The sequence below is a fragment of the Falco peregrinus genome, chromosome 10 (genome assembly GCF_023634155.1).
Source record: "Falco peregrinus isolate bFalPer1 chromosome 10, bFalPer1.pri, whole genome shotgun sequence".
Classification (NCBI taxonomy): Eukaryota; Metazoa; Chordata; class Aves; order Falconiformes; family Falconidae; genus Falco; species Falco peregrinus.
The window spans coordinates 26,201,913-26,227,372 of record NC_073730.1 but is presented as its reverse complement, the minus strand read 5'-3'; the positions used below and the strand labels follow the sequence as shown (position 1 = coordinate 26,227,372).

Below are 25,460 nucleotides of genomic sequence, written 5' to 3'. Positions count from 1 at the left end.
CGATCTGGATCCGCTCTGCTGTGTGCACTGCATACAGCAGGGCAGGTGGCGGAGACACCTGGGGCCACCCACACAGCAGGGCAAGGTGGGGTCCTGCAGGGAGAAGGGGCTATGTCCGGCAGCCTGATGCCCACCCCTGCCCCGAATGGATCCAGAAGCAGGAGTTCCTGCAGGCGGCAGTGCTAGGCATTGTCTGCCTGTTCTGCACGCTGAAAGGCCTCTGCTGTAACAGAGGGCACTCAGGAGGAGGACTGAATTGCAGCTGCTGGCGCTGAGCACCTGCTGCAGCTGCCTCCAAAGAAAGCTCCAGACCCTCAGGGAGCCTGGATGTGCTCCTGTCAGCAAGAACCAGCTCAGGTGTTTTGGGATGAAGGATGGTGTTTCCTCCCGAGGCTTTTTGGCCCAAGTGGAAGCAGGACAGTTAAACAGTGCGAGGACGGCTGATGCCCGTGTGTACACAGAGAAAACATGCTTCATCCTCCCGCGAGGCTGAGGCAGCGGGGGCCCCCCCGGACCGCGATACTGGTGAGGGCCACTGAGGTACGGGGCCCGCTGCTGCCAGCGCCCTGCGGGGCCCACGTCCTTGACCTGCCCTATCCCCCCGCGCTCGGCGAGGCCCCGCAGCCCGCGATTCCGAGGGGCCGGGGGCAGGCGGCGCCGGCGGAGGGCGGATCACCTCACGCCGGGGAGCCGGCGGCGGGCTGAGGCGGGGCGCCTCGGGGCGTCCCCTCAGGAGCCGGCGGTCGCCGCTCCTTCCCGCGACAGGCCCCGTCTGAGCGATTCTGGCACATTTTTTTGAACGTCGAAACTTTTCGTTTTTCTGCTTTTAGTGTTTACCGCGAGGGAGGGGCCGCACAGGTGCCGCCGCGGCGGAGGGGCGGCAGCCGAGGCGGGAACGGGAACGGGAGCGCGAACGCCACCGCCCCTCAGCCGCCGAGGTCGCGCGGCTGCGCTGGGGCGCGATCGCCCCCTCGCGGCGGCGGCGGGGAGCGCGCGCGGGAGGCGCGGGCGGGCCGGGGCGGCTGCGCGAAACTTTCCGCCGCAGCGCGACTTTGGCCTCCCCGGTGCGGTGTGCGCCTCCCCCGCGGAGCAGCGCCCGCCTCTCCGGGGCGCCGCGGGAGTCCCTCCTGGCCGCAGAATTTAAAAAAAAAAAAAAAAAAGGAAAAAAAATTTTTTTTTTTTTTTTTTTTTTTTTACTTTTTTCTTTTCTGGCAATTCCCCCCCCCCCCCTCCCCGCCCCAACCTCCTCCCGGACCGGCGGGGCGGGAAGGGAGCTTCTCCGGTCTGCGAAATCAAAGCATGGCGGAGTCTGGCGATGAGAACCGTCCTCCCCAAAGCATCCAGCGCCTCTGACAAGCTCGGAGCCAGAGGGGGTGGGGGTGGGAAAGGGCGGGAGGGGGGAGAGCATGGGAGGGAGGGGGCGTCCAGTCCTTCCCCCTGCACTTGTCAGATGCAGATGGGACTGGCAAAGTTTGTTTGAATAAAAAAAAAAAAAAAAAAAGCCCCAGAAAAAAAAAAAAAAGGGGGAAGAGCAGGAGGAGGGGGAGGGAAAAAAAAAAAAAAAAGATCCTAGAAATCCAAAAAGGCTCATCTGGGAAGGAGAGAGAGGAGAGCGAGAGGAAGCGGGATGCAACTCAACCTGACGCTGATCTGCTTCGTCTTCGGGGGGTTCCTGCCCGACGCCGCGGCCCGGCGGGAGCAGATGGACACGGGGCAGTGCGACCTGCCCCGCTCGGTGAGCCGGGCCGGGCCGGGCCGGGGGGCGCGGCCGCTGGGGATGCGCGGCCGGTCGCGGCGCTCCGCGGGAGCCGCCGGGGCGCGGGCGGGATGGGGGGGGCGGGGGGCGCGTGGGGATGGACCCCCCCCTCCCGCGCGTGTGCTCGCGGCCCAGGCGCGTGGCCCCGCAGGTGTGGCGCGAACCCGCGCGTGCCCCGCGAGGGGTCGGTGCTGCCGGCGGGAGGGGCCCCTCGGCCCGGCGCGGGGGGATGCGGCGGCGGGGGGGGGGGAGCGGGGGGGTCGCGGCGGGCCGGTGCCGCTGCGGGCCTCACCGCGCCCGCGGGCCGTGCGCGCTCCGAGCCCCTATGCGGGACACGGGGGAGCGGGGCCCCCGGCCCCTGCCTCCCCGCGGGCACCCCCGAGGGTGGCATTGCCACCGCGGGCTGCCTGCTGCCCCGCTGCCCCCCCGCCGCTGACCAGCCCCCCGCCATCCTCCCCGCAGCAAGGCGAGCTCAACTCCTTCCTCTGGACCATCCGCCGCGACCCCCCCCGCCTATCTCTTCGGCACCATCCACGTGCCCTACACGCGCGTGTGGGACTTCATCCCCAACAACTCCAAGGCCGCCTTCCACGCCAGCTCCAGCGTCTACTTCGAGCTGGACCTCACGGACCCCTACACCATCTCGGGGCTGGCCAGCTGCCAGATGCTGCCCCACGGGGAGAACCTGCAGGACGTGCTGCCCCGCGAGCTCTACCGCCGCCTCAAGCGCCACCTGGACTACATCAAGCTGATGCTGCCCCACTGGATGACCCCGGACCAGCGCGGCAAAGGGCTCTACGCTGACTACCTCTTCAACGCCATCGCCGGCAACTGGGAGCGCAAGAGGCCCGTTTGGGTGATGCTCATGGTGAACTCCCTGACGGAGACGGACATCCGCTCCAGAGGGGTGCCGGTGCTCGATCTCTACCTCGCCCAGGAGGCCGAGAGGATGAAGAAGACGACGGGCGCGGTGGAAAGGGTGGAGGAGCAGTGTCACCCACTGAACGGGCTCAACTTCTCCCAGGTAAGGAGGCCTCTGGGCCTCGTGGCTTGTGCCAGGAGGTGGGGGCTGTTCTCCTTGCCTTTTGGTGGGTTTATGCGGGTGAACCCCAAGCCTGTTGCAGTGGGGTGGGCTGCCCATTCCCCATTGCGCCAGGCTGGGCAGCCCACGAAAAACCTGCCACCTGTGCAGCGAGGGCTGCGTGGTTATCATGTGGATTATTTATTTGAGAGGCAAATGTCCGGGGTGTGAATGTGTGTGTCTGCTGGCTTGCCACTTGTGAGGGAAACTTCCACACCTCCTGTCCTGTCCTGGAGCTGGTTGAAAAGTGGGTTTTTTTGTTTGTTTGTTTTTAAGTAAAGCAGCTCTGTGGTACTTGTCAGGAGGAGGACGAAGCATGAACGATGAAAAAAGAAATTTTTTGACATTGTTCAAATAGATATAAGTATGTGCAAACTGTCGGCTGTCTTTTTAGTAGTCGCTCCAGGTCAAAACAAACTGGCTTACATTGCCCTCCTGTACTGGGCGAAATTAAGTGTGCAATCTGCATGGATTTTCTTAATTTTAGAACAGGTAAAGTTCAGCAAAAAGAAGAGGATGTAGATAAAGAAACAAAAGTTATTGGTGTAACCGGACTCCAGAATTCTTTCGGTGGATTTAGCTTTAAACAACCAAATACTAAGCCATACGATCTATTTCATTTCAGTGGATTAATCGGGAACACAGTCACAGCTATTGACTTTGCTTTGTGAAACTGTTTATATGAAATCAGATTTACTAGAAATTCAGGAAATGAATGTGTGTGGAAGAAAACAAATAATCCAGGGGAAATTTAAGATGGTGTCAGTTACTGCTATGATACTTCGTTTTTAACCTGCTTTTTGTCATTAGTTTTGGATCAGCCTGTTTCCAGCCTTATCTTACTGTCCTACTTTGAGAAAAAAAAAACCTTGGTGATGTGGGAATAAGGATTAAAGGACTGATCTTTGGTGATTAAAATGTCCTTAGAGTGCCTGCACCCCCTTCTCCCATGAAGTCTTGTGGGAACTGTTTTGAGGGGAAAAAGTCTTGCTTTCGCTAACATTTGGTTCATCCAACAGTTCAACTAGAAGTCATAACTTTGCATACAGCCTTCAGAGGAGAAGACTGACTGGGTACGGTTTTGGAGGGATTTTCATGTTTATCAACAAAAGTAATTAAAAGAATGCCCCTCAGGACCTTTGCATTAATTAACACACCTGCAAATCAAGGAATTTGTTTTACCCTCTTCTGTTTGAAAGGTTTAAGTGCCTATCCTCTCTGTTGATCTCCTTTAATGTAAGGTAAAAATAATTAACCATTCCAGACATCCAATAGCATTTGGTTGTATTAGGTCAAAAATGGCAGTTAGAATCAAGCGCACTTGGTTAAAAATGTACCACTTGGAAGCTTTTTAAATGTGAATCATGTTACATTTTTTTCTTTTTTAGAGAGAGCAAGCAAGCAACAGAGAGAGGAAGAGGGACAGAGTACAAAATTCACTGCTGCTCTTACCATAACTGTTTTTCTCTCATTCTCTAAATTTTAAATAGAAACAAACATTTCCCCTTTGTTTTCCTACAATAGTAATCTAAAAAAGAACAGCAAAGATATTACTGCTATTGGCAAGTAAAGGACAATCATTTATGCAAAACGTTTGTGCTGATTAAAAAAATAACATTACATTTTAATTATTACAGAGAATTGACATTGCTGCTGAAAACAGATCAGTGTTCAGGAGGATTTTTCCTAGATTGAAGCTTGTTCTGGGAACAAGGCCACCAGAACAACATGAGACAAAATTAAACAAAACAAACCAGATATTTATTTTCTTGCTTCCTCTAGATTTCATGCATCCTGACACCTGGCTAGTTGTTTAACAATAGTAATTTGTAATGTTATCACACCGTCTGGCAGTCCCACTGCTCCATGTATTGCTGTGCTAATTTAGTGGAGTGGATTACTCTGGCCAGGTTTCACCTCCCAATTTCAGGTCTTGGAGCCTTCTTTAAGCAACACGTAATTAAAACACACTCAAATGGAAATCAGAAATTGAGCAGCTTTTGCCTTGTAAGGTGTTTGCATAGTTTGATGAGAACATCTGTGATAAATTACAATCCCAAATCTGCTAAGGGCATCAGCAGTTTTTACCTGTTTTCAGCATTACTGTTACAGGAATACTGCACATAATTTCTGCATTCAGAATCCAGGTTTTAAAACCGTGCCTTGCTGAATCATGTCAATGCTTTTGTTTCCCACGTCCCCCAAAGTCCAGTATTTTTGCCCTAAGCAAATTAAAAAAGAAAAAAAAAAAGCTTTTTTTTTTTTTTAAACTCCTTCCCCTCAAAGGCAGCTTTGTGCTACTGCAAATATTTAATCTGACTACATGCACCAAATCTGTTAATCTGATACCATGAGGAGAAGGAAATCTAGGAGTTGTCCCGGTGTGGTACTTGGTTTTGATCTGCTCTGAAAGAAAGCGGATACACTTGCATTTTTGACCAGGAACGATCTTTGAAACGTTCTGTGTGTGGCTTTGAAATGTTGATTGTCTTAGCCGGATGAAAAGATTAAGGTGGCTCATATAATTAGCCGCTTCCTGGAGAGCCAGCTCATGCAGGTAGAGCAGGGCGCATTGTTTTCTATTGTAAACCCCAAAACTTTGTAGTTTGATGCTCTGCTCCCCCTGAAATCTCTGCTCAGTGCTTCATGCTGCTTTCCCAGGCTGGCACCGCGCCGGTCACCCTGCTGTCCCGCTGCCTGGATGCTGGAGGGAGCATCCTCACTGCCCTGGGACTCTGGCAGCTGCTGGTCGCACAAAGTCCGGGCCCTCGGGTATGGTGTTGTACAGCTGGTGGCAAGTTGTCTGAGTGGCAGCAAAAGGCTGGCTGGGGAGCCTGGCAGCAGGGTGGTTCAGATCAGCTTTGGGTCAGGTTGAAATCTCACCACTGCTTGGTACACCGAGTGCCAGGGTTTTCACTTGAGGGCAGGACAGAGAGCTGGGAGGCGTGCAAAGAGGAGGAAGCGGACAGCTTTTCTGTCTTACAGCCCGGATGTTCGTTTACAGGTGGCCAGAAAAGTGCAAAATCAAATGGGCCAGGACTGAGGAGAGCTGGTGGGGGCAGACGGCGTTCAGGGCCACCTCTTCTTGGGGTCCCGGCAGGGCCACTGCGGCCGGTGCTACGCCAGGCCCTGAGGACTCATCTGAGGGCCGGCTTGGGAGAGGGTCCAGCTTTCCCTCCTCCTTGGGACCCTCGTGTGGTGGAAAGCTCTCCCCAGGCTGGCATACGCTGTCGCTGGAGTAAGGACGGTGACGGTGACTCCTACAGGTGCTGGGTCTGTCTGCGTCCGCCCTGCTCGCCGTGGGCTGTGCTGGGCCCCCTGCTCGCCCCGGGGTGGGTGCCCGCGGGCAGCATCGCGTCCCCACCGAACGCCCCTAGGGTCAACAAGGGGAGGGTCTGGCTGCTCTACCCAAACCGCTCTGCCCTGGGGAGGCGGATGGTCGCCCTCGCTTGTGTTTGATCCTGTTGCTCAGCAGGGTCCCCAGACGGAGACAGTGTTGATATCCCTTCCTCCAAGGTAGAAATAAAATCCCTTTCTCATCCCGCCCAGAGCTTGCTCTCTTCAGGGAGGATGTGCATTCGGCTCGCGCCAGATGCCCTGAATCCCAAGGTTCCCGAGGGGAATTTTGTGTCAGGGCCTGACCCCATCCCGGCCTGTTGGTGGGGGAAGCTCTGGGGCCGGAGGGGAGCCCCTGGCAGCCCCTTTTCTCTCCTTCTGCTGCTCAGGGCTTGCAAAGCCCTGACTCCGGTCTTCTCCAGCCTGTATCATTTCCAACTGCAGGGGGAGATGTTAAATATCAAACCGGTGTTGATTGGATCAGAGACGGCCTCAAAGAAAGAAACTTTAGACCGTGCCAGATTAAACTTCACACTTCACCATTCTTCCCCTTTCATTTCTTTGCCGCCTCATTCTCTGCACAAATAAACCTCGTCTCCATGCTTTCTACCAATGAGACAGCATTCAAGGGGCAGGAATGACTTTGTTAACAAAATCAGCCTTCATTTCCCAGGTCCTGCTGTTCCATCAGACCCTGGGACATGGCAGCTTTGATTACTCTAGTGATGGGATTAGAGGGGGGAACAAGTGCTGGTTAATAAAAGGCCAATGGGTGGTCCATCATGTTTGGTCGCTGACAGATCTGCAGCCTTGAAGCTGGACCTTCAGTGGCAAAGCAGCACGATGCAGTAATATATAGACGGGGCTGTGGCCTGGATGTGCTACTCCATCTCCCCTGTCCCCTGTAAAAATGAAACATTTCTGTGATCGCAAAGCTGGGATTCTCAGAGCTGACCACTGCAACTGACTTCAAGGGAAATTTGCCAGTTTATACTAATGAGAGATCCAGGCTCAAAGTTTTCTGACCCGGATTAAAGGGCTCAGTTTCAGAGCTAGTTGACTTTGTGACCGTCTGCGTAGTTTATTGAGGGGGTATTACTGATTTTTTTTTTTTTAAATAATCTTTTTTTTTTAAGAAAAGTGCTTTTTGCCTAACAGAAGTAGCACCTTTTTGCTTTTAAAAAATTTTAGTCTTTGTGAAAAGGGCAAGAGTCATCAAAAATAGCTTAGTATCATCTGTTTTGATTGCTGAATATTGTTGAAAGAAATGCTGTTAAAAGGTTTGATTATGCATAGTGTATGTACTTCTCAGCTTGTTCACTTGAATTGAATTGAACTGTTGCGCCCTTCACGCCCCCACACCCCCCCCCCCCCGGGTAAAAATTTCCCCTATTAAAGTTAACCTTGGGGTAGAAATTCATACAGCAGAAACAGAAATCTTTCCATTTAAACTCCTTTTGAATACTAGTGGAGTGGCTTTACATCTTTACCAGGGGAACTGTTGAGGGTGAAACTATGCAGGTATTAAAACTACAGTAGTCACAGTAACACCTGAAAGGATCAGCAGCTGACGTTTTATAGCTGTAACTGTACGTGTTGCGCTTTACAGCCAGTTACTGTGTGCTTCTTCACTACAGCCCCCTTGAAAGGCCCACCCTGGCATTTGATGCCTATTAAGAAAAAAGTCGGTCAGTTAATGATGGCTTGAGGGGCAGCTGGCAATTCATCTATTGTATTTATTGTGTATATAACTGCAAGAAGTGTTTGTAGAACAGGTTAGATATGAGCCCTTCCTTTCCCTCTGATCTTTCACACTTCCCTTTGTAAGATCTGAGCCCAGGACAGGTGTACCTGCCTCCCATGAGCAGATCTGAAGAGGATTCTGATGGTTGATTTGTTTGCAAAATTATGGGTGCTGCTTGTGATCGGGTTTAGGCAGGAATTGCATCTTGATAAGGTGGGCTTTGAAAGGAACAGATCCCCAGAAAACTGGCAGGTAAGCCTGGCACTTAAGGAGTCCCTAGTGTATTTGAGGCAGCCGAACACTGTACCATTTTTCCCTGTGTGCATGGTGAGAGGTGAGTTGAGGTCGGAGTGTGGTCTCTTTGGCTCTGGCCGATGCCTGGTCCTGGTGGCAGGGAGCCCTGGTACTGCTGTGGCACGAGAGGCATGGGGAGCACCCAGGCACGCACTTTGCTCGGAGCAGATCCACTCCCTGACTCTGGGGAAGGGGATCAGAAGAGGGGCAGATGATCCAAATTCATCCCTGTACTTAGGCACTAATGCTGCTTTCAAATCCCTGTGAGATCTCCCTTGGAGCAGTTTGTCACCTCTGAGCTGCTCACCTAGTAAGTGCAAAATCCACCCTGCCACCCCATTAGTAAATAATACTTCCACAGCGATTATTTTCTCTCTGTTGTCTGCTGTCAGTTTCTGGTGCTGTTGCAACAGCAGTCAGGATCCTGCCCCGGGCCCAGAGTGCTTTGCTTATAAACAGAACGAACCATTGACCTTAAAAACCTCAACTTCAAGTATAGTGCAACCTACAGTCCTCAGAAAGTCTTTAACAGCCTCCCCTCAGCTCCCTAGTGAGTAGCAATCCACATTATAAAGCCAGCCCACATCATTCAGGCTAGTCAGAGGTTCCTGTACTGAAAAGGCCAGGAATGATCTTAAGCAAGGGCACTCATTCACCTTGCACTCCTGCGGAGATGGAGATTGGTGGCAGGGCTCCTGGCAAACCCTATTTGGGAACTTCAGAGGGACATACTGTAAAATAACAGGTTTCCCCTGTGCTAGGCTTTACACTGCAAACCCTTATTAATCTCTTACCTGTCATTAGGAGTTGATGAGGCAGGTAAAAGGCAGAAGAAATCACAGAGTTACTGCTTGAGCCACGTGAGATTGTTGTGATTTCTTTCATCTTTTGGTCCTGTTAGAGGGGTTCCCTGCACACTTGGATGAGGGACTGTAAAATGACTTCCTCAGACCACAGTGTTTAGGATAGCACAAAAATGGAGTTTTTCAGCAATGGCCAGTGTTTTGCGAACTTAGTATTTTTAAGTTTCAAGAGTCAGTGTTAGAAGAGTCCTGATTTGCAGGGTAATGTATCTGCCTCGTGTCCACACACTTTCCCAAATCCCTCTTTCAAGCTGACAAGCAATTCAGGTCCTAGATATTACTAGACTTAAAATCCACAGAAATCACTGTGGGTTGATCACAAAACCTCAGTATGTTTCTGAACCTATTGAATTATTTATAGATTGCAGTCACTAAGGCATTTTTCTGAACATTGCAACAATTTGTGAATTTAATACTCTTTCTGTAACCCATAAAGCATTACGGTTTCCAGCTTGCTTGAGACACCAGAAGTTAAACTGGTGCCTGTAGAGCTTAAAACTGCAGATATCAGTGTTTGAACTTAACATCTCAGTTCTTGGACTGGAATTGGAACAAGGCTATACTCTGTAATGGTTTAACCCCAGCCAGCAGCTAAGTACTACGCAGCCAGTTGCTCCCTCCCCCTGCCCGCTCTCTCCCTACCCCAGTGGGATGGCGAGGAGAATTGGGAAAAGGTAAAAGCCATGCTCTGAGATAAGAACAGTTTAATAATTGAAATAAAGCAAAATAATATAATAGTAATACTAATGAAAAGGAAGAAGAGAAGAATAAATCCAAAGAAAAATAAGTAGTGTGCAATACAATTGCTCACCACCCATTGACTGATGCCCAGGCAGTCCCCGAGCAGTGGTCGGGCTCTCCCGGCCAACTCCCCCCCGTTTATGTACTCAGCGTGACGTTCTATGGTATGGGATATCCCTTTGGCTACTTCGGGTCAGCTGTCCTGGCTGTGTCTCCTCCCAATTTCTTGTGCACCTGCTCACTGGCAGAGCGTGGCAAACTGAAAAGTTCTTGACTTAGAGTAAGTGCTACTTAGCAACAACTAAACCATCACTGTGTTATCAACATTATTCTCCTGCTAAATCCAAAACACAGCACTGTACCAGCTACTAGGAAGAAAATTAACTCTTACCTCAGTCGAAACTGGGACAACTCTCTGCAGAGTGGGAACAGACGTGCAACTAAAATGCGTGACTGGTTATGTCCATCACAACAGCTAGGAGTTATGGTACCTCATCCATCTCCATGGATTTGCTTTTTGGGGTATTCAAGAGAACAATACAGCTGCCTTGTGTTATTGTTAATTGTTTATTGGATCTAGCTGTCATGTAAATGCACAGAGAATTAGAAATGACATGGTTAACACCTGTGTGGAAGCTCAGGCAGGAATTAGCACAGATAACTGCTGCTTTTATCACAAGTTATTCCAACAGCAGTCTTTACCATTTGGGTTTCCAAGTTTTAGAGCTTCTGCTGCAAGTCATTTCAGGACTTCTAGCACAATATAAATGAAAGTTGCTAAAAACTGTGAATTAAAACCATGTGTTCAGCATTTTGGGATGGATGTTTTATGACTGGAGGAGGCTCATTAGCAAAAGTATTTTTAGTTTGAATGAGATCAAAGACCCTAGATTTTCCACTCTGAGGGTCATTTAACATAGGCCTAGACACCCCATTTCTCATCATACATAGACTCCCATAGGCCAGTTATGCCTGAAGAAATCATCGTCCCTGAAATACCGTAATTAGATTTATTATCAGCGGACCACTGCTGATCACCTCTGTCCAAGCACTGCAACAGCATTGAGGGTTGAAGAGTCTTGCAGATGTCAAAAGGGAGTTTTATTACTGACTTCTTCAAAATGAGGATTGTAGCCCATGCCAGTGGATAGCAATGTTAGATGTGAAAGAGTATTGGTATGAATCAAATCCTATGTGTTGTACTCATTCCAGAGTGTCCCTTGAAACCAGGGATAATATTGAACCATTCCCAGAAACTCCTGTTGGCAAATAAATACAGGGTTGTAAAAAAAGAAAAAGAAAGCGTTCTGATTTCTCCTTTTCCTAGGCTCAGTTAACGTGGAAGTTACAAAACCTTTCAAATTAATTCCAGTCCAGAGGTTTTTTCATGCTTGGGTGTCCCTGCAAAATCACAGAGATCATTGAGATGGGCATGGAGAACAGCTAGCAATTCAGTCATGTCCAACGTGTTAGCTGTAACAGTGCAATCAAAGGAATAACACTAAATGCTTTATGTTTTCCCCCGATTGCATCAAACTTGCTTCTTCTACGCTAACTCTCGTATTGGGGCACCTGTTGGAGACACAGATATCCCCAGTACATAAAACAGAGAAGAAACTGCCTTCACAGAGCAGAGCAGTATTTGTCAGGCTCCTTTCGTGAGCCAAGGAATGAGAAAAAGGAAACAAATCCACAAGTTCTTTTCAAACCTCTTTCCATTTTAATAAACGTCAACTTAAAAGGAACACAGGGGAAATATTTCTTTAAAGTAGAAGATTCTATGTCTTGAAAGTATCCCCTCAATATTTTAGAGACCGTATTAAATCCAAGGTCTCCATTAGGCTCCCTTACTTTTGTTAACAATCACAATGAAGACTGATTATTCTCTGTACACTTTCTGCCACTGCACAAATTTTGCTTTCCTTTGATTTCTTGCAGACTTTTCCTATTACAGGTGACAACATAATAGTGATGGGGAATATTTATTTAAATGTGAGACAAAATGATCACAGTATTGGAGTTTGCAGAGTCAGCAGAGGGGGAGAGGGCAAAAGGGTGATTTGAGAAACATGCCCAACTTTTTGAAGGAGTTTGTATTTCTGGCATGTGATTGATTTACAGTTTTACGAATGATCATGGAGATTAATGTTACTCCAGCAGTGAAGTGTGATGGGACATGTCCTGGTGTGTCCCATTGATTCTAAAACACTGGTAGAATTATCATAGCACTATTAGTTGTGAAGGAGCTAAGCCTTACACCATCCGAAGAGCTGGTCGTGACTTACTGGGAGCCAACTGGGATGCTAACTTGTAGTTTTCTTTCAAGTTAAAGTAATTATTTTTGGGATATCACAGGAGCAAGAGAGATGCAAGTATGCTAAAGGACTGTGTTTATAAGAGTTAACTACACAGCAAGCCCTTCTTTTTCATAATGACTTTCTTTCCTGATTAATGCATGAAAACATTCTGATTAATGCATGAAAACATTTTGAGAACATTCTCAAAAAAGCTTATTATTTGCTGGCTGAAGAAGATAACTCATTAAGGTATAGAATTGAACAAAGTGAAGTTTTTAGTGCCAGGATATGACCAAAACAATTCTAATATGGCGTGGCCTTCAAACAGCTGGGATGCTCTATTGGTAGACAGTTACAAGCAAACTGAAGTTCAGATCCTTCAGTATTTCCCTTCCCACTTGCAGAATACCAGGGGGGTATTTTCTCCCTGGTGTGAGCATCAGACCATGATAGCAGGTCATACCACCCTGAAACAATCAGGTCCTTTGGTGACGAGGTGAGGTTCAGAGGGTCAAGGCAGAAGGCGTTCGCAGGCACAAAACACCATTCGACTTTATGGATTGGCTTGTCACTGTATGCAGACTTGCATTGACTGGCCTTTTACCCAGCTAATTGTGTGAGGCCAGGGAGGATTTTCTTTATTAACTCAAGTGCCTTGGCTGTGAAATGAGACATACTGTACAGTATACAATTCAAGCTCATTTTCAAAGGCATTTTTGTTGAAACTGGTTATCCAGAGAGACCTGAGCCTTTAGCGTGTAGCCGTCTGGAACACGCTCTAGAAACTTCATAATTTAAGGTCAGCATTTACACTGGTTCATGTTCCAGTAATGGAATAGTGCTTGCTTTAAAGAAATACTCTATTTATATCTTAATGTATAAAGGTGTGGGGTTTTTTTCTGAGGAGGAAACTGGCTGCTTTGAGCACTTGCTGTGTGTTAACTATGACTACAAAAGCTTGTCAGGGATGTACCATGTAGAGACTTAAGCAAATTATGGCTCTGAAGTTGAAAAAAACCATAGTTTGTACACTTGGTGTACATTCTAAAATGTGAAAGTATTAGTTGTGGAGAATCAATTGTAGTAATACCCTTTTGTGAAGTACAGAGAGCTATAATTTCCCAGAAGGTGTCACATTTTGGCATATTTTGGATGGATTTTGTCATTACTGACAAAGAGATCCTAGTGGAAGATATCCGTAGGAATGCAAAACACAATCACCAAAACCCACACAAGATCCCTTATCATGCTTTCTCTAAAGCTGTTGCAGATTCATTTGAATTACACTGGAAAGATTTATCTCTTATTAATGGAGCACTCTTCATTTTTTAAAATTGAGTTGTTGTGCAACACATCAAGTAACAATGTCATAACACATCGTAAATCAGCTTGTTCTCTGAAGGATTCTAGATGAGTTAATCTAACATCCTGGACACAGTTCATGAGTAGTTAATTTTAGCAGTTCTCTTTGATATATATCAGTTAAGGCAAAGCAACTCCAGCCATTACGGAGTGGAGTCAAAACTGGTTAACGGCAAAGCAAGTACAGACAGAGATTGTTCAGAGATAAAGCCTTTGGCAGATCATTCAAGGGATCTTCGCTTTATATAGAACAATTGTAGCTCTAATACCAGCGTTGCAGACGCTCTGGGACAAAGAGAAAACACACACACACACCAAACCACAGAAGAAAACCACAGACACCACTTGGTACTTGCATCTAACAAGAAAGTCAAGCTAAAGTTCACCAGCCCTGACGCAGTTACCAAAGAACTCCACGGCAGGCAGCGAGATGAGAAGAAATACCCCCAAAAAGGCATTCAGGGATTATTTCCATTGTTAGTGGGAGAAAATGAGAACGTTTGATTTGAAACACAAAGTCATCCGGCAGCCTGCCAAATGCCATTTATCTCAAGGTCATGCAATATAAATAACCCCAAGGGTTAGCTCTAAAGCAGAGGAGCGGGAGGTAGCAAAACAAAAATAGGGGAAGGGATTCCACTCTCTTTCCTGTGGATGTTTGGCATGCTACTGACAAGGTTTCAAGGCCTGGCACTCCTAATGAGTCTGGTATATTAAGGGTAGTAAAACACACACAGAGCAGGGAGTACAGCTGAATGTAGCATCATGCAAGGGACCACAGTTTGAAACAAAGCCACTAAGCTGTCATGCATTTTCTGCAAGAATTAGTCAGAATGACTAATTAAAAAGGAAGAGTCAGCCAGATAAAATTTTCCTCTGGGAAGTTTAAGTCTGAAAAGATTGATCCCTGTTATACAGTAGGGACAACCAGTGTTTATTTACTGTTTACTGTTGGATTGGGTGGTCACATGCATTTTCCTGTTCTTCCAACACACCAAAGTATCAGAGCTTTCTTAAATTTTTTAAGAGAATAACAAGCTCAGCAACTATCACATCTAGTAATCCCTCATCTCTATCAGTCAGGGAAGGAAGGGGTGTGTTTTGCTGAGATTGCTCAGAGCTGAGAGTATAGCTTTGAAAGTGGGAGAATCCCAAGAAACTTGGCACCCATTCTTCCGTTCTCTGGAGTAAAAAGCTCAGTGTAGTTCCCATTAAAACAAATTAAACAAGTATGCAGTGCTTGAATCTGGAACCCAGAACTGTACTCTGTGGTCCTCAAAATTGGGCAAGGTGTCTTTCCCATTGCTTTATATAGAAAGGAAGTTTTGTGTAGCCAAGTACTTGATTAAGAGAATTAGGAGGAAAAAAAAAGTTAGTCAATATCCTTCTAATTTGTTTGTGATTTTGATAAGCTTAAAAGTAGACTGAGTGGAGTTACTTGTGGTTTCACGTTGAATTCTTGATGCCATGAACAAAGTAAACTAAAGTCACTAAGTCAGAAGGAGAATTTCACACTGGAAAGTGTTTTGATTCAGCTTTCCCTTTCCTGGTTCAGCCAGCACTGCTAGAATCACTATACAGAGTCTGTACGTCTGTATGGTCTGAGCACCGTTCCTTCCCAACAGAAAGGAAGCAAGCTGGGCATCTGAATAAGGAACACTGGTCCTTAACATGTACATATAGAACAATGTTGTATCTGTAGGCCTTACAAAACATGCTGGAAATTGAGGCATGACTTCAGAAGCTGAAATATTCCTAATATTTTATTACATCTGGGGCTAAGACTGTGATTTATCCATCTGTAAATTTATCATCTCTCCAACTTATTTGATTCTCATTGAAAAAGAAATATTTGTATGTGGAGGGACTAAAGTCAATGATACGGTGATGTGAAGGGGACATCTACAGAAGTCTAGGCTGACCGCAAACTCCAGAACCTACAGTTCTTCAGGCAAGGTGTTATGGGACACATCTCTATCCCTTGGCAAATAGTGCAGCTCCACCCACCTTTGCACCCTATTTTAGTCCCTGATTCTCAAACCCAAATGATCTTTAAAAATGGCAGAGAGCATAGACTTGCTTCATTAGCAGTGAACCAAAGGCTTTTGTGTTGCCACAATGTTTGTTGAGGGATTACTGTATTGAAAATCCACTGATTTTGGTACAGGCTGGAGAACTCAGCAGTTCTACTCCCCTTGTCCTGCCATCATTCAACAGGCAGACCCTGTTGCTAGACATTGCAGTAGGGCAGCCAGTTGGCTTCTCCCAACCTCTGTAGGTTTCCAGATGTCATAACAAAATGAGAGAGAGAGACTTAGCCATCTTCCGTTTGTTTACGCTGGAGCTGCTAGGCAGAGACCAAGCCACAACACTGCACAGCTTTTCAAAAAGGACTTAATAGGCCTCTCTGTAAACAGATCTAAATATTTGCTCCAGTGACATTTATCGCATCACACGTCTGGCGCAAGTGTTTCGTCCCTGTTTTTCTTGTGTGTTTGGATTCTCTTATAAACATTAATGAAGTGCTTGAATACAAATGAATAATCCTCCCCCTTCTTCCCACCCTGGAGGGGAGGGGAATGGGAGGGCATGAAGGAATGATAGTTCAACCTTCAACCTTAATTGCTCAGTACATTTTGATGACAGCTTTCGTTCTCACATGTTTTAAAAGACTTTTTTCGGCATGTACATCCATGCAGAAGGCATTGCACCTTTCTTCAAAGGCCACTGCGGCTGGGGTTGGGGTTGGGGTTGAGGGCAGTTAGCACACAGCAGTGTATTATTTCATGTTCGATTAGTCGTAGCAATTTGACCTGCTGCTGAGTTCCCAACAGGTCGGCAGAATTGTGCCCCATCAACAAGGCTTTTAATAGGGGTATATATTAAATGTATTCTTCGCTAGGCATCTGCTTTTGGCTGTTGGCTGGACAGAATAATGGGCCTGAAACACCTCAAATTTAACCACATATGGCTGTTCATCTACCTCTTGCTGGAGAACTGAGGTCATTCAATAGGTATTTTGCAGTTACCTATAGCTTGAATATATCTGGAGACAACGTGCTTCCATGTAGCCCCTTTTGTTCTTTCAATGCTTTTATGGAGGACATAGGCCCTAGAAAGTGGGCAGCTTGTCTGGCTTTTGATTTCCTCGCTGAAGGAGAGGGCGTGGGTATGGGTAAGGAAAGGCTGGCCACATCTTGTTTCCATAGGTGGTTACTGTGGGGGCAATAGAATATTTTAATATTGTCTAGGGTTTGAGGCCATAAAACAATTGTGTTAGATGTCTGCTTCCTGATCATAAGAGGGGTGAAGTTGTGAAGCATATCGAGACTTCATCTCTCCACATGCTCCAGACTGAAAAACATTGAGTATCTCGTTCCTCAATGGGAGCAGTTACACTACTACTCCTTTCTTCCCATGTAGTTCAAAATGTCACGGCACCTTCCATGCACAATGAATTATCATCATCTCCTGCCAGGTGGGACAGTTCTTTGCTCAAGACCTTACTAAGCATCTTTAGTTTCTGCAGCTGGGCTTGTAGGAGCTGTGATTTGGCTTGCTTGGAAGCCTATAATAAAAGAAACTCTGTATTAGCCAAAAGGGTCTCTTCAGAAATTCCCCAAACTCATGCAAATAAGCTCTCAGTTCTTTGTTAAGAGCAGATCTGCTGCATTTAAGCTGTGCAACATAAAATAAATAATTAATGCCTAGAAAGTAATCAAAAGTTTATTCTTCAGACTATCTTTAAGGAAAAAAATTATCCTGTACAAGATGTCTGTGGGTTCGTTGTCTGCAATAGTAGTAAGCACAAAGGATTTATTTCCCAATAATCAGCCTTTGGGAGGTCAAGAGGTTAATACCCAGGATGAAAAAAATGAGTGTGTGTCCTTCATCTGGGTGATTAGGTATAAAATGGGTTAAAAATTAATACTGTCTTTGGTTCAGCATGTATATGAAACCATTCAGTCTGCACATACTTGTGTACTATTAGAAAGTGCCTGTCAACCCCATTAATTATCAAATTGCTTATTCAGTCTATACATTCCTTGCATAAATCCATATCGGCTTTGCCTCTTGTAACAGTATTTGTTTATATGAGCTGGAACTCTCAATCCTGACCAGTCTAAAACGCCTCTCAAAAGAATTTCTTCGTCTGCGCCTACAGGGACCCGGACTAATTGCTATTGAGAGATGCTCGGTGGGGTGCTTTTTTGATGGGGAGTTGGGAGTAACAAAATTGTTTAGAAAGGTGTTCTCTTGTCACCTCTGTCCGTGTTGATAGCTAAAATAGAGGAGGCTAAAATTGTTACAGTTCTCAGCAGCGGTGAAACGCATGCTGGAAAAAAGAAAAAAAAATGGGAGAAAGGGACGGAAAAAAGCATTTGCTGATATTTTTGTCATCCTCTGCCTGATGTGCCAACACTAATGGAGGCCTTTTTTTTTTTTTTGGCTAATTTATAGTCCAGTGCATTCCAGGGTCCCCGTCGCTCAAGCATTCTGCCTTTTGCTCATTTGCTGGAACACAAACGTGGAAGTGTATTTGGAACTCGCTGGAGCCTTAAAAAAACAAAATTAAGGCAAGCTGCCAGATCAGAATCTAACACACAACATATGTTTACAGGGTTATAGTCTCTTGCCATGCTGGCTTTAGCAGCACTCCAGTGTGAAATAGAGTAAATGCCTTCCAAGACCTTTTATCATCCATCGTGCTTATCAAAACAGTAAAAATACTGTTTTTATTTCAGCAAACCTCCCTTTCCCCTTGTTTGAAGTCCTTTGAATTCCCAGCCACATTTGGGATCAATGGAAGAGTATGTCCTTGGTCATGTTTGTCTAGGTCTCCTGCTCTTCATGAGAGCTCATCTGCCTCAGGGTTGATGGGGTTCGTCCACCAGTTTGGCAAGCATCCCTAAACAGGACCTCTAGTTTGTAAGGAGAGAGCGATGTTGACCCCCATCTGCCTTCTGCATTTGTAGTGTAAGTCATGGCGCTTTATGAGGAGTCTATGGAGAGGAAAGGGTTGTCCAAGTGTAAGACACAGAGAATCAAAGTGAATGAGGTGTTTTAGGCTACTTTGGGTTACCTCAGGTTGTTCAAATGCAAGAGGTGCCATTGATTCACACTTAGTTGAGGCCCCAGGCTGTAATGAATTAACCAGCAGTGATGTGTTTTACCTGTTGTTACTTTTTAATATCCTGAGTTGGCCATTATCAGATTTGAACCCTAATTTAGAGACAGAGTGAGAGTTCTTAATAAAAATGTAAACATGTATAAGCCATTTCCAACCCTGAAAAATGAGACCAGGCTAGTTCTAGACAACGTAAAGCCACAGCAGTCCCTTATTGCTGTAAATAAAAGTTCTTTGCATCAAAATTTAGCCCTTTCTTTGGATCCTTCAGCACTACAGGGAGGTTAGTGTTTGGTGTGGCCAATGAGCCCTGCTAGGGCTCTGTGGTTCCCTCCTGGCCTCTTACCTGTGCCTTACACAGTGCTGGTAGCTACTCATCCAGCAGTGACTCCGCTCAATCTAGGACCATTGAGACTGGAATCTGCTGCAGTGGAGAGCTGCAAGCTCAAGGCGAGGACTCTTGTGACAGCCCAAGGTTTAGGAGTGGGATGCAGTGGACAGTGCTGCAAGGCAGAGGGAATGGAAAACAGGGACAGTTATGCCAGATTCCTGTCACCCTCTGTGGCTGCTCTGCCCAGTGTGCAGTAGGCTAGCTGCAAAGCTGCTACAGCAGCAGCTGGATGTGGCCTGCAGAATTGGGTAATCAGGAACGGTATGCAGAGTCCAGGAAAAACTTGACATGTCTAAAAATGTTGTGGAATGAGCCAAAGACTTGGTGGGTATGTGAGGCTCTGAAAGAGCAGTAGCCCATCACTATTTCTTCCTCTGCTTATTCTCCATATGTAGGATGTACCTCGCATGATCCATGAAGCATGCTAGGCCACCTGGGGCCCAGGAGCTCTACATGAACTACTCCAAGCTTATCAAGGGCTGTGCTTGCAGGCGAGCTGTATTAGCGGGAGGCAGGACTTGTCTGGGGCCTCAGATACAATCCTGACGTGGCCCTTTGTGTTTCAGTTCTCTGCATGCAAGATGGGCAAGATATTAGAGCCATTTATTTTTGGAAAATGCTTTTTTTAAACAGAAACAGTACTCATGTAATTATCTGTATTTGAGGGGAAAAAAAAAGTTCCTTGAAATGTCTCTATTTCAAATTTAAAGTGAAGTTAGAAAAATCTAGGAGTCTCTTCAGGAAAACAGGCTGGTGACTGACCGAAATAGACATTTTTGTGCTGTCAGTTCTTAAAAACACATTAAAGGTAGAAAACACTGAATTTGTAACTTTTTTCTTGAGATACAGTTGTTGTTCCCTGCTGAACTGTGGAAAGTAACAGAGCTGGAAGTCTTGTAGCAGCTTTGGATGAATATGTTAATGGAGGGGTAAGTCTTCTGGTGCTCTCTTGATGGGAGAGCTCTCTAACACAACTCCAGGATGCCTAACTAGCAGGTTGTTTGAGATAGGGTGGCTTTACCTCTATAGAACATGTTCTTTACAGACATCAGGTAAGTTACAGTGCTTTACAGTTTACGAGTTGTTCATGCCTGTAGGAGACTTAATATGTATTTTCACCTGATTTCCAGCAGGTCAGATCTCTGCTCACATTTAATTGTGTCGTGCTGTGAACAGTCATTGTTCCTGAAGTAGTTTTGGATCAGAATGGGGGTTAGGACATAGCAGTTTCACTTCGACATTTCATGAAGGAGGTCTCTTGTAGATTGTCTTAGCTTGAAGTTCACTTCAGAAATAACAGTCACATACATGGAAGCCACATAGGCTGTGGTATAAATACAGGTCTTGCATCGCTTGCAGCTCCAGAGCTTTGTTCTTTATAGCTCAGATGACCGAGATCTGTTGCCTTTACCCTTTGACCACAGACAACCAACTTATCCTTTCATTTGAAGAGACAGATTGAAGAGGTGTTCATGGTTTGGACTTTCAGGCCCTCATCTTTTCCTTTGCTCCCAAGAAGTGTCTTCTTTCTGTCACTAAGGAGATTAGGTGCCTAGTTCAGCTTTTGAGTAAAAAAAATTAGCCTTCTGCTTGCAATGCTTGTTTGTCTTTGCTGCTTGGTTTTAAAGCAATTTCTGTGTCTGTTCACCATTCTGGTTCAGTTATGCATAGTTTTATTTGAGCAGTCAGGTAAGTGCAGTAAGGTTTTCAGTCAGTAAAAGTCCATGTTGGCTAATTCTTTGGACACAGTGACTACTGGGACAATGACGTCTCCTTGACATAGGCTCTGTTTCCTATATTTCAACAGTATTCTAGGTCCTAATCACTCTGCTCTGTGCAGAAAACATTTACTGTATGCTTTGCTGCTGCCCAGATGCAGATGTAGGTTTTGGATTATGAGATTTCAAGTTCTGAGAATGAGCATGGGTTATAATGCTCTTGATGACACAGCCAAATAGTGTTGTTATGATAAAATTCAAAATTCATCTCTGAAGCACCTCTTTCTAGCGTTGCCTCATGCATTCTCAACTAGCAACGTATTCCTTTGTCTAAGTGACTTCCACTGTTGGAACTTTTTCCTAACATATTTAAGGTTTTCCTTTACTACTTCCAGATGTAGTCCCTTGTTTTACCATTCTTTGACTCTGTAAATACATTTTCTCTGGTATTAGTATGGCTCAGTTATTTGGATAGAGCTGTCATGCTACACAAGATCATGCTCCTTTTTTTAGGCGTCATTTACTACAGAAAATTTTTACAGCTACAGACAAACATAAACAGGCTTCTGCAGAGACTGAATTTCAGTTTTGCCTTGTTCATTAACCAAGACTCACACCCTTTCTGGGACAGTTCATAGAGACACCTCGTGGCTGTCAGGCGCTCTACAGAGCCCATCGCAGTCATGTCAGATTGATTTATACTATGCCTTAACATCCAGAGTCATTTGTGAAAGAGTTACAAGGGAGGCTGCCAACCTGCTAATTTAAAGCTAGAAGTACTTTAAGTTCTCTTCTGATGGAAACAAGTAAGCAAATTTGTTCTAAAATGGAATTACCACCACCCTCCAAAACCTCCCCCCCACAACAGCATGTTGTCTGCCTGAGTATAATTAAAACTATCAAAGGAATTTTTCTATTTAAAGATAAAAAAGTTTTGGTTAGATCCTAGGTTCCCATACTCCAGTTTACACTCCCACTCTCCCCATTCTGTAGACGTAATGTAGAAGTCATGCAGGCAGCTCAGACTGCGTGAATGCAGTTTGTTGGTGTGATTCTTAGCTTCTCAGTCAAAAGTCACACTAATCAGTGTCAGAAAAGCAAAAAATGAAACCTCATTCCCTTCAAACGCACGTCAGGAGTAAATTAGACAGTAAGCTTTATGCAAGAGAAAGCCAGACTGACTTCTTTAGGTTTCAGGTCATCCATTAATGTAGATAATTTAAACAAGCGAGTCCTGCTAGGATTGCTCACCAGGCAGTAAGTCTTTCAAATGGTAAGTGAGCAAGACTTTGAATCCACTGTCTCCCTGAATTGGCAAAGTGTGCAGCTTTTCTTGTGTTTGATAGAAACTCTTCCATGAAAGTGGTATTTTAAAGAACAGAAGCCCTTAGAGGAATGAAGTATATAACCAAGCAGTTTTACTGGGTATAATTGCTCGAGACCCAGCTGAATAGAGGCCTTGTGATTTCATTAGTCTGATATGTTTAGATCCAATTAGTCAAAATTATATCATAATCAAATCACAATTATATATATATATTTGTAAATCAAAGGGACAGGTAGGGAAGTGGGAATGGTTATGAACTATTTGTGATTTTTGTTACCTCTCCCTTTCTCAGTGAGTACTGAATCATGCAAAATGCTGGAAACTGTCTTTCTGTAACAAAGGAGAATAAAGTCCTTCATGTGCTTTGCACAAGGCTGGAAGATGCTTTTCCCGGAGAAATAAGTCAAAAGGTCCAAAGAGTCTCTCAGATTCAGGGGTTAGTTCCTACTTATACCTGGAGTAAGGAGGCAAAACCGTAGTAGCCAGGAGGACAGTTATGGAAAGTACGAATTCAGGGTATTTTGCCCTTGAAGGTCAATCCACATCTTCAGAACACATAAACATGAGAGCAATAAAACCTGCCTGTCTGCCTTTCTGATTTCTAGAGCATCTCGAGGGAGTAGGAGTGTGTCAATACAGAATATGACAACTCCAAGTCCGTAGCAGGAATTCATAAGGATTTTTTTGCCTTCATCAGAACCTAAGACTGCCTAGAAAAGGTTAGAGCTAAGTGTGCGTGTTGAGTATCACGCTTGAGCTGAGACTATATCTAAGGGTACTTCCACACATTTTCTTTATATGCCCATGCAGTCCCCTTGCATTGGGCTGGATGAACAGCTAATACTTCTTTCTGTTCTATGAAAAGCATACACTATGTAGGGTAACATTCAGGTCTTCCAAGCATTAAGGCTTAAAAAAAAAAGTCGCCATGTTTACTTCAACTTTCCCTTTCTAAATTGCTTTGACAGCCCTGTGCTTTTCTAAGTCGTTTCGGGGAATATCCAGTCTGCCATTGGAATTATTTGAATTGTACAGAAAGAAAGGAGGGCCTGTTTCCCTCCGAATTCCATATATTGTGTCGCTGGAGCTTTTCATGTTCCATAAACAATGCTCTCTTTTTCTAACCCTCTCCCCCTCCTGCCCATAGCCTGACTTTCTATAATTTTCTTGACATGGACAACTCAGCATTTTTGTGAAAAGCTATGACTGATTTTCTGCAGCTTTACAAACAGGAGCTTGCTAGTATTTTCAAGAGGATCAGGTAGTTTGATGCAAGTGAGATTGGGTAGGGTCTCTGGGACTTCAAACACGTCTCAGCAGTGCATATGGTTGTGAGTGATTGTTTTCCCTTAAAGCACTCATGATCTCCCATTGGCAAGTCTCTGCTCATAACTAAGGAGACATTTGGAAAACGGTTGGTATTTTTAAATGTCTTCTTAATCCCTGTAGATCTCTAGCCACATACAAGCCAGTGGCTTCATTTTTCCACACACCACTCTTTTTTTAGTTAATAATTCAGTTATTATGTGAGTGAAATCTCAGGAGGTACTCAGGGTTGCAGGCGCTCTGGAGTTTAAGTTCATTTCAAGCTTCCTATGAGTCTCTTAATATTTGAGTGGTGTTTCATGGTCTGTCTTTGGCGACTCCTGAAGTTGGATCCCAGGAGAAAAATCACGGCCTAGATAAGCAGCCACGGTAGATATTGCAAAAGCAGTAGTGCTTCTGTAGCTCTTCAGTAGCTTGATCCTGAGTATTTATTTTCTTTCTTTACCAAGAAGATGGATGATTTCCAGTCTTAACGACCACTCGTGGGAAAGATGAATAAGCAGTATTTGGGAAGGATGTCCGATTGGTCACACCCTCGTGCTTGCTGGCGGATTTTGTGTAGAGTTTCTGGAATACTTTTGCAGTAGTGAAAGGGTTATTGCATGAATTAAACCTTAAAAAGGCTTTAAAAGAAGTGCCAAGCCCCTGTAGTCTGGAAGCAGCAGCAATGATAGTGTGCCATGTCACAAAGAGGAAAAAAAAATCCCTTTCAGTGTTTGCACTGAACATGAGTGTCACTTTAAAGCTCTAGGTTGCTTTTAAAACTGCCTTGCAGCCCGACAGCTTTGCGGTGGACCTAAGAGGTCTTGGGTTAATGTCATCTAATGCATCCTAATGGGTAGTCTAATTGTAACTGCCATTCCATCTGTCCCTTGTGTGTTTAACTCATGTAAATGAAAAACACAGCTTTGCAATTTACTCTTCAGCTTGAAATATTATCTTCTCCTTAAGTAATGTGTTTTAATTGCAGAAGGAAGATATAATATATATGGAAAGAGTGGGTGAGAGCATGAAGATCGTATATAAGTAGCAGGGCTTCTTAACTGTTTCTTTGCTTCATCATCGACCTGTTCTCTCTCAGCTGACTGCTGACTACACAGACACCGAACAGGCCCCAGCTGATCCAGAGAGAGGATAAGAAAGCAGGTAGAAATGTGTGGTCACCTGTCCCCAAACTCCCATCTGCTGCAAGATGTCCAGATAGACAGCAGCACTCTTCAAGCACGCACATGCCCACTTGATGTCAGTCTGGAGCGACTCTCCACTGGCAGAGAAGATCAAAACCCAGCTTAAAAATTAGGTGGCAGAGACAGAATAAAAAAAAAAAAGGGGGGGGGCGGAAGAGAGAGAGAGGAGAGAGAGAGGAGAGAGAGAGGAGAGAGAGAAGTCAGCAGGCACTTGGAGGCTGGGAAAAGCTGCCAAACAAGCATTCCTGCCCTTGCTTACGATTCTCCCCCATATCCATATACAACTGGCTGTGTACGTCTGGGAGCAGCCAGCATAGTGATCTATTCATAAAGGGCCAAATTCAGGAACCAACCTGCAAGGCTTGAGTACACTGACTGTGCATGGGGAAGGTGGAGTGAGGGCTCAGAGGGGCATCTTGGAGTTGTGCAGGACAAAAATCCCATTCTTTCCAGCTAACTGAAAAGCAGGCACACCAGATGGAAAGAATGGTGTAGTGGTTAGGGCTTTAACCTGGGACTTGGGACAGCAAGGACCAATTCTCTAGTCCATCAGAGACTAGGTCAACTTCTGGGTTATTTTCTTTCTCAGGACAGGGGAAATACAGTTCAGGTCTCTTTTGGCTTGATGTTGGTAGCATTAGGAGAAAACTTACAATGTGTTGGGATTGCAGAAAGTGATTGCCTAGATAAGCACCCTGAACACAGCCTTTCTTCTGCCAACGCAGTGCTGTGCAGACTGCCAGCTCTCTCTGGGCCCATGGGCCCTTGCAGTGGCATGCTAACCAGCTTAGGTTTGGCTTTTCCTGGCCATCAGGAGAGGAGACAGGAGGGGTGGAGGTTGAGCTTGGTGTGTCCCTCAGTAGCCATTAGAGAACAGCAGTTTTCTCAAAGCATCTTGGTTTGTAGTTT

General features: G+C 45.6%; 1 protein-coding gene across 1 annotated transcript in view; it reads left to right on the top strand.

Moving 5' to 3' along the window:
- The first annotated feature begins 1,485 nt into the window (after window positions 1–1,485).
- TRABD2B (TraB domain containing 2B) overlaps window positions 1,486–25,460 on the top strand; it is a 295,983-nt gene continuing 272,008 nt past the window's right edge. Inside the window, 3 exon segments of the mRNA XM_055815797.1 lie at window positions 1,486–1,735; window positions 2,219–2,260; window positions 2,262–2,780. Coding sequence (XP_055671772.1) covers window positions 1,628–1,735; window positions 2,219–2,260; window positions 2,262–2,780 — 669 coding nt within the window. The 5' untranslated portion in view covers window positions 1,486–1,627.